This window comes from Equus caballus, chromosome 19 (assembly GCF_041296265.1).
Source record: "Equus caballus isolate H_3958 breed thoroughbred chromosome 19, TB-T2T, whole genome shotgun sequence".
Taxonomy (NCBI): domain Eukaryota; kingdom Metazoa; phylum Chordata; class Mammalia; order Perissodactyla; family Equidae; genus Equus; species Equus caballus.
In genome coordinates, this window is record NC_091702.1 from 20334970 (window position 1) to 20352104 (window position 17135).

Sequence of the window (17135 nt, forward strand, 5' to 3'; positions counted from 1 at the left end):
TATGGTTGCAGGTTTACTCACTGCAATTCAGATGTGCAGAGGAAGTGGAATTTTCCTACAAGAACTTACATGTCCTTCCCACCCAGTGGGAAGTCTGGAAAAAATTAACTTTTAGTCCTAGCCAGTTTAAAACATAGTCTGATATAAAGGGAATATAATTTATAATATCATAAGGTAATGCTGAAACTTTTGGAAAATTGCCATCTTGTCTCTGCCCTTTGTCTTCTCTCTAAAATGGTGTCCAGATATATGGAGGAAGAGGCTTACATGACATAATAACATTAGTGAAGACAGTGTCTTCATCTCTTCCATCTTCTGGGCATCTTACTGGCTTCTGATGCAACAGGCAATGGGTTATAAAATATGTGATCAAGTTGTTCCTAGCCTGGTCAGAGCCCAGTAGTTCTTGGCTCAACTGGCCTCCCCTTAGTTCTCTTGGGTGTGGAAAACTTGGAGATTTCTAACTCTGTCTCAAGCAGTCCGCTGCAGAGGTCAGGATGCAGGTTTAGTACATGCCACCCCACTGCAGGCTCGAGATAAGCCTATGTGCTTCCTATTCAGCTACCTTCTGAGTCTCCCCTGGGGGAATATAGGAGTTTGTGGGTCTCTTGCATAGCATACAGGAACAAAGAGTAGCCTAGAAAAGCAAACCGCTTTACTAAGGCTTGCTTTGATGGTGGCTGTGTCCTAGCCTGAGAGGCTCTCTCTTTCCAGAATCATGTAGACTCCTCTGCCACCCAGTATATTATGGAATACTTCAAAGCAATAAAAGATGAGTGAACTACTGCTATATTAAGCAACATGAATGAATCACACTAATAAAATGTTGAGCAAAAAATTCAGGTACAGAAAGAGTATATACTGTATGATTCCATTTATATAAAATTCAAAAACAGGCAAAAGTACTCGGGTGTTAGAAGTTAGTATAGCAGTTATCTATTGGCAGAGGATTGGAGGAGCTTCTGGGAAGCTTCTGGCATTTACTATCTTTATCTGGGTCATAGTTAACACAAGTTAGCTTTGTGATAATTCATCTAGCTGTTCACTTAAGATTTCTGTACTTTTCTGTATGATTGCTATACTTCCATTTAAAAGTATAAAATCTAATTTGAAGAATAAGAATACTAGAACATTTGTTCTTCAGCTTTAATGAGATTAAAGATTACCTGGATTGTGAAAATGCAGATTCCCCAGGCTATCCTCAGAAATTTTGATTCAGTAGATCTGACTCTAAGAATCTGTATTTTTAACCTTTGCCCCAGGTAATTCTGATGCTTCGTTCGCACTTTAAAAAATGCTGATTTAGCACCTGTCGGTTCGCGTGTAAGAAGTTTGTCAGTTTAAATTCAAGTTTAAGTTTACTGGCTCTCCAATTGCTAGAAGGGGCATTTCCTCACCAGCTTAATGTTTTCCAAATGTAATGAGAGTTTAAAATGTTTATATTTATCCTTATAGTGTGGTTTTATTACATCTATTGAATTCTGCACTTTTTCAAATTTGATTAAAAGAAAAAATTTTATTCATTTCCTATTGCATTTTTAACAATACAGAGACATTTGACTTTCCTGGGACGTAATAGCTTTTTTAGATACAGATATTTAGTTCCAGATATATTCAGCATGTAATAATGTAAAAGAACTTCGTAAAAAACCTGTCTGCAGAGGAGAGATCTTAAAATGGAAAGAAAATAAGATTTGGAACATGTAGAGAAGAACATTGTAGAATAAGGTTGGATAAAACCCAATAACTAAGAGTAAAATCAGTAACTACTAAAACTAATCAGTGTAAGTGTCAAGATACATAAAGGCACTTGTAGAATTCTGTGGTCTGTCTAGTTTTGTCAGTTCTAATGTAAATATTTGTTGACAGCAAATCTTCAATAAGTGTTTTTCGCATCAATGAAAGGTCATATTTCTATTAATTCCATCACCAGATTGTGGTATTCTTTAATAAAACATATAGACAACGTCTTTTAAAAAAAAACCCTGAAATCCATTTCACATGTTTTGTTATTATTAACATGAATTCTTGTGTATTTTTCAACCTATTCCAGATGTTTTAAGATTTTGTTTTTCAGCACAGACTCAACCTGATAGCAACCGTCTGTCCTGGATAATTCAAATTCATCTCTCTGAAAGCGTGAGAATGGATTTGGTAAGGCATTTAGGTCTTTTCTGGCTCAATAACTATAACATTAAGTGAAAATAATGCCTCATACAATTTATCCAGATGCTCTTTCCATTTCATAACCACCACCACCATCTGTGCCCACTTTCCCCGAGAGTACGGAAAGGTGGTGTTAGGTGCTGAATATAAGGAACGATCTGTTAAACTTCAGAAGTCATTAAATAGTGTGTAGGGGATATTTATCTTGTTTAACCTAAAGGAATGGGCAGTGTCAGCTGTGACTTTTTTTTTTGCAGTGTTAAATTTTTGTAGTAAACGCAGCGGTGATTTGAGGAATTCACAGTACTTTAAGTGAAGGCCAGTACTTAGACAACTGTGAAGCTGACCGCCCCCTTTATTCCGCCATCTCACTCTCAACATTTAGAGATAAATGCTATTTTCTTTTAGATTGTAGAACCTCAAAGTTACCTTTTAAAACTATCTACATATTTTTTTCACACTTTGCCTGGGCTCAGCAGTAATAAATCATTCAGATCAAGCAGCCTCTTCTTGGTACGTATGAATTAATACATTTGTGAATATAGGTCTGTAATCAAAGGATCATCGTGTCAATTGCCTCTTTATAGGAATCTTAATTTGAAAACAAGATTGGCCACAGACACTAGTAATTATTTGCTATCAAATCATTAAAACGTTACTGGCATCCTCTAAAAGAGAACTATCTTAAAAAGTTCACTGGCAGCACTGACTTGTTTGGAAAGTATACGTTGATTGATACGTATTTGTATATGTGTATGTTTATATATATTTGCCTGTGTTTGTGAAATTGTATCAACACCCATCTGTAATATCTCAATAAGATACATAAAGTACTTTTTCAGCCTCTAAACCCCTTGAGATGCCTTGGGAATCTGCCACCTGAAACCACTGTACCACTTCATGACAATTTTCAGTTAGGATACCTATATACCTATGATTCTTGTATGCTATTTTTACTACTTGATTATATTTTCCTTATAAAAAGAAATAAGTTTAGTTCCTTGATTTCTTTCTCCAGGGTTGAAATTTTAGTCTCCATTTTGTAAAATTTCTTTTAAAAAGTTACTCAGTTTTTCACAATGGACAGTTATATAACATTTAATATAGTCATCATATCTTTTAACACATCTGACAAAAGTAACTTGTCCTAATTTATGAAAGAAAAATTTAATAAGAAGTAAAATATTAACCTCTGTGAAAGTAGTAAGACAAATATGTGAAAATCATTTTAGAGCTTGTTTTTCATAGATGTTGACCTACTGGCACAAGAGTAAAACCTGCATTAGACGAGTCGCTGCAAGCTCCTCCATAAGTTGGTGTCCAGTAATAATGCTTTTTAAGGCCATTGGAGACCTCTGCAAGATACACACGTCCATCCACCACAAATGGCTCCACATCTGTATTGTCTGGTTTTAGACGGCCCGTTTGAATTAAGTCTGAATATGCCTAGGATTTTCAAGAAAAGAAAAACTATTATCATTAAGAAAATAATTTATTCATATTACAGTGCTTAAACAAATTTCAGTATTCAAATTAGCTATGCTAACTTGCAGTTTAAAATAAAATATTCTGAATAACATTGCTGAATTTTAATATTTTCCAGTTATTGTAGACCTTTATTGATTTAATTCCACACCATGAAATTATAATCTTACAAAACTTATTTATAAGTATTAATGTATTGGGTACGTTTTGTTGTTGTATGACTCACAGAGTTAATAATTGTATTACCAATTTTGTGGACCAAAGGTCCCATGGTCAAAATTTTCAAGTCCCGCAGGGGTTCTTAAATGAGAGAGGAGAGCTGTTGTATATGCCGTTGAAGATCTGATGGTAGCCAGGGACGCATTTCTCAGAAAAATAAACAATCACAGATTTTGGCATACAACTCTGTGGAGTTCATGAACCCTCTGAAGCTAATCTACAGATTTCGTTTGAGAAGGACACTTCCCATAGTATTAGATGCTGGCCTGGCTGGCCACCTAATTATTTCTTCATTGCAGAATTTTCTTTGGATATCTCTTATGGAACATTGGTACCTATGTGAGCATGTCATACAAATATGTTAAACTGGTTTGTCAATAAGGTGGTGATTATAGGCAGAAATTTAGCCAATAAAAGATGTAAAAGTCTAGTTGCTTTCTGCTTCAGCTTGTCACTAGTACTTCCAAACTCAGCTTACTCAGCTTCTAATGAGTAGAATATGGATATGATGTTTTGCTAAAGTTAAGGGATTTTGTAAAAAGAAAAACAGCGTACATTTTATTACTCTTTTTAGTGGTGGAATTTTGATTACTCCTTTTGCAGATTTTGAGAATTTTAACATCTAATTTTCTTCATTCTTTCCAAATGAAAACTATTTGTTACTACACTTTTTGTTTGTTTTGAAAGTAAGTAGCAAGTGCTCTCTGTATTTACATAAGCAACATACCAAATATTTTGGCAACTTATATCTTTCCAAATTCCATGTCTTGGTTTAATTAGTGGTAGCAGATTGGGGATTGTGCCACATCAAATTTAGAATAAGTCAACAATGGTGACTTTTAAAATTTTTTAACTTTGAAGGAATTGGGACTGTGTAATTCAGTGATCTTTGTACTTTCATGTAGTATTTGCTATCTTTTGCTATTTCAACCACAAAACTTTCCAGGAGCTAATTTTTGGGACTTATGTTAAAATTAATCAAAACTGCAGTGTCTCATTATACTTTGTAGCCATTTCTAAGGTACCTGTAAATGTCTGACGTTATAGAGAAGACCCAAGAAAAAGCCTTCAGTGAAGGAAAAAACTTACCACGCATGTAGCCTCATCAAATTTGTTTCCCCAAATGTAGATATTAGAGAAAGTGGGATTTGTTTTCATTGATTGTGAAAGTGCAACAAGTCCTTCTCCCTCTATGTTGTTGCTGACCACCGACAATCTATGGAAAACCAAGAAGTAATCACCCTGGAAACTAATAGTTCCACAAAGAGAGAATGCATAAGGTAGGAACAACATTACAAACATTTTATTGTGTAAAGTCTTGGCATTACTCTTAAATATATTTAATGTAGTAGTCAAAATATTGACAATAGAATTCCTAAAATCCAAGAAACGTAGTTTTCTAACTAGATGCTTCATGCACCCAGTAAAACTACCTACATTTTGGAAATGACAGTCTGTTTTATATTATTCAGTAAATGTTTGGGTGGATTACAGATATATTTTTCAGGATAAAGTCATCCAAATAATATTTTCTTCTTTGATTCATTCTGATTTTTAAGTCTTGATCACATTGAATGATTATGATTTTTCTATTAGAATTCAGGATAAATAATATAAGCAATAAGAATTTTCTCATTAATCTTAAGCAGTCATAATTGGAGTCAGTCTAATTTTTAAAAGGCATGACTTTAAAAAAATAGAAATTGAAATGTTTACTGCAACTTAATACATCAGAAACTGTTCATTCTTTATCATGAATCTTAACAGCTTTAAGGGGTTTGAGGTTAGTCTTCTAAAAATTTAAGGTTTTCTGTTATTTTGATTAAATATAAAACCATACTAACGCTTTAAGACTCCTGTTGTGTGAAGCAAGAGTTTCACTGAGATAGTTTGCTCCTGCATTTTCTATTCTGTTAAAAGAAAGATCTATTACTTCCAGGGTAGTATTGCTTTTCAGCACATCAGCCAAATACACCATTCCATCATGAGTTATTTTATTGCTGGAAAAGGAAAAATATGTATATTTGAAAAGATGAAGTATTGTTCTTTTATTCATAGAGATAACATGCTTGAAAACTGTTATAGAGTAATAAACTGTACTTTCTAATTTAATAAAGATTTATTTTAATCACTCAATTTCCAAAAGAGTTAATGAAAATACGCCGTAAAATATTGTTTCCATTCTGGTTTAAGTCGTGCTTCACTTAACGACTGGGATATGTTCTGAGAAATGCGTCATTAGGTGATTTCATTGTTGTGCGAACAGCATAGAGCGTACTTAGACAAATCTAGATAGTATACTGACTACTCCCCCAGGCTATATGGTACTAATCTTGTGGGACCAGCATCATATATGCACTCTGTTGTTGACCAAAATGTCGTTATGCAGCACATGACTGCACATAATTGTGCAGTCTATTAGGAGATATAGTATCAGTATAAACTAAATAAATGCTAAGGCTTAGGATAAAAAGGCCACAACAATGGTTGCATTTTCTAATCTTTGGAATTAGTGTCTAACAAATTATCCTATGTACTTTGAACATTTATATAGATTATTCCCACAACTTAACTTCCGAATTACATACTGTATAAATGATCACTTACCAGCTGACATCAAGGTAGCGGAGGCTCCTGTTGAGATACAGGGCGTCACATAACTGTCTTATGCCATCAGTTTTTATCTGATGCTTACACATGTGTAGTTCAACAAGGCAGTGATTTTCTTTCAACATGTGGCCTAGATGAACTGTAGACTCCTCCTAAAAGGATAAAATCTTTTTTCTAAAATATAATTTTGAAGCTGTATATTTTTATTCCAAACATATGCTGTTATTTAAATTAGCTTTCTGAAAAGATTATATCAGTTAAGACTGTTAGTCTACAATTTGCATTTGTTTGGCCAGGCTGTTTAAAAAAAAAACATTTTTCCCACAAATGATTTGTTAACTTAGAAAGAGGCACCTGCATTTGTAAAATGCAGTGAGTAAGTGATGCAAAAGAGGCTGGTTAAAAAAAACATAATAATCATCTTTTAAAAATCATTCCAGAAGGGAAAAAATCAAAACAATTGGTCCCATGATGGATTGAGCATATGAGCTCTCTTTTGCTGTTCTCTCAAGAGTTTAAACCTTTCTTGCACCCTCCATGTGTTCCTGAACTGCGCTCTTCATCTCCACTCTTAATAGTTTCTAGACAAATACAAAGACCTTCCCCAATCTCGATTCTGTCTTAAAAATAGACTTGTTAACCCTGGGATATATCCAGTTCCCCCCTTTTATAATCATCCCAAATTTCTAAATATGTTTTACTTTTGTTTTCTGGTCAGTCTTTTCTCCAGTCTTACTGGAAGACTTTTTTTTTTAATTCCAAAATCTAGCTGCTTCCAGGCAAAAGGTATATAACCTCAGTGAGGATTTGAATACCAAGCACTTTAAATTTTTAACAAAATCAAAGCATGTCTTAAAATGAGTGTGCCAGAGTATTTTATGGTCAGGAGGAGTCCTCTCACATGATTGCTGTACTTGTAATAAGTTTTATAGTCACTGGAAATGCTGATCACAAACATGGATAACTATATATGCTCTAATTAAGTAAAAGTACTGTGAGAAAAACTTTAGAAGTTAAATGAAGCCACATAGTAATAGCAGATAGTACATGAGGTTTATAATAAAACTGTCCAAATGCTGGCATTACCTTTCATCTCAGGCTCAGTTTCCTTTTCTTTACAATAGGTGAAATTATAGTTCCCTCAAAGAATTAGTTAACAAAAAGTACCTGGCACAAAATAAGTGTTCTATAGAAAACTGCAAAGCATTTATTATTGTTCAGTATTCTATAATCCTGTATCTGATCTGTTTAAATTATTGCTTTGACACTGAAAAGATAGAACCAACGGGAAGCCGTGGTTTGAGATCTTAACAAATGCAAACTGATCAATTAGGGGGTCCAGTATTGCTCTGCATGGTGCCTGGAACGGAGAACATACTCAATACATATTCATGTTTTATGCTTTGATTGCATTTTTAGGTGATGAAGTTTGAAAGAGCGACCACCCTTATTAAGGGAGGGAACCAGTGTCAGAAATAGTAAGAGGGTTTTAGCTCTATTCACAGAGTTTGTGACTTAATCATTTGCCTAGGGTGGCAACTGGCGCCGGTATTTTTCCAAGCTCCCTAAATAATGAACAGTAAAACCCTTAAATGGAATAGGTTTGCAGGCTTATATTTGCAAACAGCAAATATCAAGAAACACAGGAGGATTTCACTCCACAGCCATTTAACAGGAGAATAGTACTCTCAGGATGGAGAGGATGGTGGCTGCCTTGGAAAGGAGTAGAAAGCTGCTATAGTTAAGCTGACAGCAAGGGCCTGGGCCTGAGAAAGGGCCCTGGGCTTAAATTTAATAACTAGTCTCAGATGGATTTAGGACTAATGACACCACTCATACTTAAAAGAGGAATTGTGCTTCTAATGTGATTTCATATAGTTTAACATATTTTCTCAGGGCTTTAACCCAGAAAAGTTTGATTTAGCCTTCAGATCTCCTGTCACGTCCTCAATCTGAGCACCTTCCCTGCCACCTGTTGTCCCCTTGTGTTGATTTCGATCTCCTTCCTCATGCTCCCAAAGGCATCCTGAACATAGCAGTCTCCAGAGTTGTCGGTCTCCCTCCACGTGGACTGAAAGCTCCTTGAAGACAAGGGCTGACATCTCTAGCACCCAGCACTGCATCTGGTTTAGGGCTCCATTCAAATACTTCCTGAGTGAATGAAGCATGAATGAAGCAATTCACTAGATGCTTACTTTGAGCCGGGTATTTTGCTGGTCTTTAAGTAGCATTCTTGTATTTGAGGATTCCGGGTGTGTTGTTGAACAGATTAGATTTATGTACATGAATCAATTAACGTGTAAAATTCCAAAAATTTTAGTACAGAAAAGTGCAGTAATAATTTAAAGGGAGAGATCTATGTAGGCAAAGAATGCAAAATACACTTATGAATATGTAAAATCCTTTAAAATATGGCTAGTTCTCAATTGCTCATTAATGGCGAACAGTGAAGTAGATAATTTAAAGACTATATAAAGTAAAGTGCTTTGGACATTTCCTTTTAGGAGATATTCTGTTTTTGTTTAGATCAATAATAAAATGAGTTCCTATTCCCTGGCTTTTTACAACTGATAAGAAAGGAAAGCCACGGGAGCAAGGAGAAGCCTTCTTCAAAGTAAGAACCACGTTTTTACTCTTTCTGTCCCCAGCATGCAGCTTACCTATCAGGTCAAGTCCAGGCTTGCCCGACTGCGGTTCACACACACTTTGCCATCATTTCATGATTTCAAAGATGTAATGCTTCAGTCACATCAATACAACAAACAAGCAATAAGATAGTTCACACTGGGCTCTTCTAATCCAGTCTTTAAAACTTGAGTCATTTATGCTTTCATCCTAACTACTTTGCCCCTCACAGGTTTACTCACTGAGAATTTGCGTTTATGAGAAAAAAGATATGTTTACTGCTTAAGTAAGCAACATCTAAAATCATATTTAGTTAAACTCTTAGCAAGAATTAATAATTTTCCTTTAAATAAAAGTTTTTCTGGGGCCGGCCCCATGGCCCAGTGGTTAAGTTCGCACGCTCCGCTGCAGCGGCCCGGGGTTTCACGGGTTCAGATCCTGGGCGCGGACATGGCACCACTCATCAGGCCACGCTGAGGCAGCGTCCCACATGCCACAAGCAGAAGGACCCACAATGAAAATATACAACTGTGTACTGGGGGGATTTGGGGAGAAAAAGCAGAAAAAAAAAAAAGATTGGCAACAGTTGTTAGCTCAGGTGCCAATCTTTAGGGGGAAAATGTTTTTCTTTGTAAACAGTGGTTTACAATTATAAAAATACAATGCATTCATGTATCTTGACATAACCTGAAGTAAGCAGTACCTTCGTTTTCTTGGCATGTAGCAGTATTAATTGCCATCACTTTGAATACATACCTGTTCACCATACAGTAAAGGTCGGTTTAGGTTTATTCCCTTAATTGTTTGGTTCTGAGTTAGAACTGTAGCAAATGCTATCACACTTTGCATTCCCTAAAAACAGGTAAATACATTAAGGAAACTGACAGAGTATATAAATTAATCTCCCTAAATAAATATTTCAAGATCAGTAATCTGGATTCTGATAAATCAAATTGTGTTTTTAAAAGTTTAAGCATTTCCTCCTCCTTAAATTGTAGGTTGATCAAATTCAGAAATGAATTGTTATTGTGTTCTTCCTGCCCTAAAATCTATCTACAACAGGCATGGGGAGTTTCTTAAAGTTGCAGTATCCATTTCCTAGCGTGTTTGCCTCTAGGTTTGCTCCCCAAGGTTCTGGATGCAGATCTCAGACACACAGACTCACGTGGATCACAGCTAGGGCTCTAGGCTGCTTAGAGCACGTTTCCTTGCCCAGCATTCTTTTATTCATACTCGTTGTGTGTGGCAGGACGGGAAAGGGATACTAACCACATTTTTCATGGCTCCCACAGGCCTCCCTCTCTACCTTATTGGAAAGGCCTAATCCTCCCCTATCTCTGTGACGGACACCACCACACACACCCAGCTGTCTGCCAGAAAACCTGGGCCTCCTCACACTCCACCCCTCCTCTTGCCCTCCCACCCAGGTGATCAGTAAGTCTTACAGATTCTGCCTCCAAAAGATGTCTCAAATTAGTCCATCTCTATGGCCACCACCCCACCCCCAGTCCTCGTCACCCACCTGGACTACTGTAGTAACTTCCTCAGTGGTCAGTGGGCTTCCTCTTGCCACTCTCTTAATTCCCCACAGAGAAACCAGAATGATCTTTTGAAAGTACCAGTCAGATCATGACACCCCTCAAAGCCTTTCCTTGATTTGCATTTATAATACAATCCCCTCTTCTTCCTCTGGCCCTTGACCCGTGACCCACAACCACAACCACAACCCACACAAACTGCTGGATCTGGCCTCTGTGAACTTCTCCACCTTCACTTTGAGGCACCTTTTAACTCCCTCCGCCCAGCCACTCTGACTTTTCAGTTCTTAAAACTCACTAGATTCAAAATTTCATTATTCATGTACCTCCCTCATGATTTTTGCCATCTCTGAATTCAGTTTACTATTTATCTAATACTTTTCCATTAAATCAACTCACTTTTTCACTTATATTTTAAAACTGTATCATTACCATAAATGGAAAACCATAATCCCTTGAAATAAATAGAAAGCATCTGTAAAAAATAAATACACAAGTATTAAAATTACCTTAGTGTGTATCAGTACTGCTACCGATACCACTTTTGGGGACGCAGTGTCTTAGAGTCTGTGTGCTGGACCCCCGCCTGGGATGTTCTGCCATGGACCCTCTCCAAGGCAGGTTTTCACATCCTTCATGACTCCTAAGTATTACTTCCTCAGCTCTTATACAACCATCCTATCATGCAGATTACCTCCTCGCTATTATCAGAGTACTTGGCCATCTTTGTAGCACTTTTCTCTACTTGTTCATAGATGTCTTCCCAACTAAAATGTAAGCTTTATAAGAGCAGAGACCATATCCAATGCATTCTTGTATCCTTAGACTCTTGTATCCTTAGAATCTAGACTTGGTATGAGTAGATAATATATATTGAATTAATGCTTTCCCAGAACCGTACTGGCTGCTTCTACAACCTTTTTAAGCTTCAGAACCTGTTACCCAAAAGAGTTTCCTGGGCTGTCTTATTGTTTGTGTGTCCCAGTGCTTTTGTATTAATCTGAGGCTTTACAACGGGTTCCCAACAGTAGGCCTCAAGGTGTGAAAGCATGTTTGAGAAAATGAAGCCTGGAATTTGAAGACATGCAAAAAACACACATTTCTCATTATCAGGCCAGATGAAGGCCCAGAGCAGCTTTTGGCATCATCATTTTAGTTTTTTACACTACAACATAAATACTCACTGCAAAATGTTTCCTAAAGTAAAAAATTTATATTATACTGATGAAGTAGTATTTAATTAAAATGAACACAATCTTTTTCTTTAAAAATCCCATACAGGTTAAGAAGGGTTATGGATGGAAGTTTAGGAAGATTTTTATTATACTGTGAGTGTTCTTTATAGTAGTATTTACTACAATCTGATTTTATTAACAGCACTATTATGGCTAGGTAAAAAAAAAAAGCATTTTCTCTCATATTAGACATTAGGGGCAAGCTTAATCATTCATAAGACTGTCATTTAGCTGGTCTCCCTAACGATCCTCTATGCTGGTTTCCAGGGAGAATGATCCAATATCTGGGTGATTTTCTCGTAACCGGTTTACTCACCAGGTCACAGTCGCCCAGATCTAATTTCTCTAAGGATGAATTAATTTGTAGCATTGCAGCAAAACACATTCCACCTTTATTTTCAATCTTGTTTCCGGTCATTTTTAGGTGTTTCAGAATTTTATTCTTCTGAAAAGGAAAAGAACCAAAATTTGGTTAAGTTTTTAACCCACAGAGTTCTCTTTAGATTACATGAGTTAGGAGACTGTATTACTATTTGTAGACTCATCAGTTTTTCATGGAGATAGAATGGAATATATTCCTTAAAGGTAACATTCAGTGTCCCATAGTAGATAAAAATCTAATTTAATAGTTTAGTAGAAAGAATGCCCAGAAAACAGCTGTCCAAACAATGACCAGTAAATGAAGCAGATTTTAATAAACATTCCTTTCATTGGAAAAGCTATACATTTATCTTCTAAGAAAATTATACCACTTTTTTTATTGAGGTGAAATTCACATAACACAAAATTGACCATTTGAAAGTGTACAATTCACTGGCTTTTAGTGCATTCATAATGTTGTACAGCCATCACTCCTAGCTAGTTCCAAAACGTTTTCATCACCCCCAAAGGAGACCCTGTACCCATTAAGCAACCACTCCACGTTCCCCCGTTTCACTTTTAAAGTGATACAATTTCTCAGGCATTTGCAAAGCTTAATTCCTCTTTTTCCATACTTTTGATAAATCTTTCCCAAAGAAAATTTACAGACATTTCATTGATCTAATGAATAAATATTAGGACGTATAAGTGCAAAAAATTATCTTTAAAATTAACTCAAACTCCCCGTGGCAGCAAGAAGAAATCAGGGATGTCCACTCTCACCACTTCTGTTTAACATTGTACTGGAGGTTCTAGACAGGGCAATTAGGCAAGAAAAGAAACAAAAGGCATCCAGGTTGGAAAAGAAGTAAAACTGTCTCTGTTTGCATATGACATAATCTTATATATGGAAACTCCTAAGGAATCCACCAAAAAAGCTGTTAGAACTAAGACCGCAGGACACAAGATCAGTATATAAAAATCAATTGTATTTCTATTCACCAGCAATGAACAATCCAAAAATAAAATTAAAGAAATTCCATTTACAACAGCATCAAAAAGAATACAACATTAGGAATAAATTTAACAAAAGAAAGACAAGACTTGCACACTAAAAACTACAAAGCATCACTGAAAGGAATTAAAGAAGATCTAAATAAATGGAAACAGCCCACATTCATGGGTCAGAAGGCTTAGTTTTGTTAAGATGGCAACACTCTCCAAATTGGTCTAAAGATTTAAGCAATTCCTCTCAAAATCCCAGCTGCTTTTCTTGCAGAAATCAATGAACTGATCTTTTCAACTGATCAATTCAGATGGAAATGCAAGGGTCCCAGAAGAGCCAATACGATCCTGAAAAACAAACAAAGATGATTCCCACTTCTCAACTTCAAAGCTTACTATGAAACAACAGTAATCAAGATAGTGTGGGACTGGCATAAGGATAGACATATGGATTAATAGACTAGAATGAAGAGTACAGAAATAAACCCTCACATTTATAATCAATTGATTTTCAAAAAGGGTGTCAAGAAAATTTAATGGGGGAAGAATAGTCTTAACAAATGGTATGGGGACAACTGGATATCCACATGCAAAAGTATGAAATTAGACTCCTACCTTACATCATATACAAAAATTAACTCAAAATGGATCAAAGAACTAAATGAAAAAGCTAAAACAAAAAACCACTGGAAGAAAATGTAAGTGTAAATTTTCATGACTTGGGTTAAGCAAAGCCTTCTTAGATATAACACCAAAAGCACAAACAGCAACAGAAAAAATAGATAAATTGAACTTTATCAAAATTAAAAATTCTTGTGCTTCAGGGGCCGGCCCCATGGCCAAGTGGGTAAGTTTGCATGCTCTGCTGCGGCAGCCCAGGGTTTCACCAGCTCGGATCCTGGGCGCGGACATGGCACCACTCATCAGGCCTCATTGAGGCGGCATCCCACATGCCACAACTAGAAGGACCTGCAACTAAGATATACAACTATGTGCGGGGGGTAGTTTGGGGAGATAAAGCAGAAGGAAAAAAAAAAAAAAAGATTGGTAACAGTTGTTAGCTCAGGTGCCAATCTTTAAAAAAAAAAAAATTTTGTGCTTCAAAGGACACTATTAAGGAAGTGAAAAGGCAACCTACAGAATGAGAGAAAATATCTGAAAATCATATATCTGATAAGGGACTTGTATCCAGAATATATAAAGAACTCTTACAACTCAAAAGACAAATAATCAAATTTAAAAATGCACAAAGGATTTGAATAGACATTTCTCCAAAGAAAATACACAAGTGGCTAATAAGCAGGTGGAAAGATGCTCAGCATGATTATTCATTAGGGAATTGCAGATTAAAAGCACAAAACCTCTTCATACCAATAGGAATGGCTAAAATCAAAATAGACAATAACAAGCGCCAGTGAGGATGTGGAGAAACTGGAACACTCATACATTGTTGGTAGAATTGTAAAAAGGGACAGCCACTTTGGAAAAGTTTGGCAGTACCTCAAAAGGTTAAACAGTTAGCAAACGACCCAGCAATTCCACTCCTAGGTATATACCCAAGAAAACTGAAAACATGTGCACCCAAAAATGTGTGCAAATATTCATAGTAGCATTGTTCATTACAAAGTGGAAACCCAAATGTCCATTAATTGATGGACGAACGAAATGTGATATATCCATACAATGGAATATTATTCGGCAATAAAGAGGAATGAAGTATGTTACAACATGGATGAGCCTTGAAAGCATTAAGCTAGTCACAAAAGGCCACATGTGTGATTCCATTTATATGTCCAAAATAGGCAATCTATAGACAGAAAGTAGATTAGTAACTGTCAGGGGCTGGGGAGTGGGGGAGAAAAGCATGAGAGGGATTGCTAATGAGTACAAGGCTTCTTTTTGGGGTGAAAATGTTCTAAAAACAGTGATAGTGCTGATGGTCGCACAACTCTGTGAATATACTAAAAAACCCACTCACTTGAACACTTTAAAAAGGTAAATTTTATGTCTGTGAATTATATGTTAATGAAGCTTTTTATTTTTAAAAGTTATTTCAAAACTGTTCATATAATGTCCACATTTTAATAAATTGAAGTGCAATAAAAATAGACATTCCCACAATATTAAAATAATATGTTACATTATACAATTTACATTTATACACATTAACATTTTATTCTGCTGGTTCCAAGCTATCCAAAATTAAAATTCCCACATAAAATGATGTTCGTGTAAGGTACAGAAATGCTTACATGCAGTGCTTTAGCAATCAATTCTCCACCTTCTGGGCCAATATCATTGAACATAAGGTTTAAGTAAATGAGATAAGGTTGTTTCTAAAATAAGGAAAGAAAAGAAGGCTTTACACATGTATTATTAGAAACCAATCAACAATATACAAGAGCTGCTTTAAGTGTTTACCTCCAAAGAAAATCTTTATAACCCAGAAAATCTGAAAGTCCAGCAAAAGAAACTACCTTTAAGGAAAAAATCACCATTCTCATTTAAACATAATTGCAATATAAATGAAAGAAAAATACTATATTCAGTTTTGACCAATGATTCAAAGTATGGATGTACTTTATGTATTTAAGCATAGTGTACAACAAGTTTGCAAAAGATGACTCAGGAACTCTAGGTACCAGCTCTACTGAGACTAAATCCATAAACAGGCTTTCAGTGTATTTCAAGTGTTATAAATACAGCACAGGGTCAGGACCATAGACATTTTGCAAGACGAGTGTTTTGTGTGTGTGCCATTGACTAGGCGGCTTCATGGTAAACAGAACTAAGACCATTTTGATGATGATGATTTTTGCAGCATTTTTATTTGTGATTGCTAAGAATAACTTGTCTACTTCCTATTTTTTTATATCTTCACTCTGTCGTTATGTTGTATGCCATTTTATGGATGAGAATTTTAAGATCATTTTAAGCTATTAGAAGCACTTTTAGCAGATGAGATTGGGACAAGAAGTTAGGAAATTAAAAAGCCAATTCAAGGGAGGAATCAAAACAATGATATATGCTGCTTTAAACATTGTAACTGAAAGCACAGATAAACACATTTGTCAATCTTCTAAGGTTGAAACAGGGCCTTTTCTTCAAGTACACCTACTCTGATTGGCAGAGCACAGTCGTTCTTAAATAGAATGCAACCATAATGCAGCATTTCAGCTCGGGGGGTCTCCAAAGTGAAGTCTGCAATACAGGTTAACTTAGCAAGCGTGGGGTGCTCACACCCTGCACGTTCGAGAGAACAGACTCGTTCTTAACTGGCTCCTGGGAGAAAAACAAAACAGAACGAAGAACATTTTGTTCTAAATTAATACCTGAAGCAGTCTTGCAGCATAGTATGCGCCAACATCACTTAGGAGGTTATATCTAACATCCAAACCTGAAGAACACAGACGAATAGAAGCTGATACTTCTTGTAATGAATACTTAAAATCAGGACAATGAAAACAGGAGGTAATGGTTCTTAAGGAGACATACCAGTAATATATGGATTCTTCTTTAAAATTCTGTAAAGAATCCAAAAATCTTCACCTGTTACTCTTTCTACTGGTGTTAAGCGACTGTTACCAGCAATGTTTAATGTGATTCTTTCCAACCTGTTAAAATACAAAAAAAGAAACCCAGTAAAGAAAGAAAAGTATTTTTTCTTCATGTGTGAAAAGTAACATCACGGATAGCATTTACTGGAACCAAGTACATACCACAATATAGATTTAAACCAAGTAACTTTACTGAATATTCTAGATTTTGCAAAGCAATTTAATATACGCTATATAATTTTGCACACACACACAAAAAAACAAAGTATCCCACTTGGTAGATAATGACACTGAAGACTTCAATAATTTGCCTAAATAACCGCAGCTCACAGGAG

General features: G+C 35.9%; 1 protein-coding gene across 8 annotated transcripts in view; it reads right to left on the reverse strand.

Moving 5' to 3' along the window:
- The window catches only part of LRRC34 (leucine rich repeat containing 34), a 21895-nt gene continuing 4760 nt past the window's right edge, over window positions 1-17135 (reverse strand). For 4 of the 8 annotated variants that reach the window (XM_023623284.2, XM_023623285.2, XM_070243228.1 and 1 more), the window contains 9 exons: window positions 16739-16857; window positions 16576-16640; window positions 15496-15579; window positions 12195-12323; window positions 9862-9957; window positions 6478-6632; window positions 5715-5870; window positions 4960-5086; window positions 2372-3612 (listed from right to left, as the gene is read on the reverse strand). In XM_023623284.2, coding sequence (XP_023479052.1) covers window positions 3409-3612; window positions 4960-5086; window positions 5715-5870; window positions 6478-6632; window positions 9862-9957; window positions 12195-12323; window positions 15496-15579; window positions 16576-16640; window positions 16739-16857 — 1135 coding nt within the window. In that variant the 3' untranslated portion in view covers window positions 2372-3408. Of the gene's footprint in view, window positions 3613-4959; window positions 5087-5714; window positions 5871-6477; window positions 6633-9861; window positions 9958-12194; window positions 12324-15495; window positions 15580-16575; window positions 16641-16738; window positions 16858-17135 lie in introns of all 8 variants that reach the window. The other 4 variants (XM_070243229.1, XM_070243230.1, XM_014732737.3 and 1 more) reach the window with 3 other exon arrangements.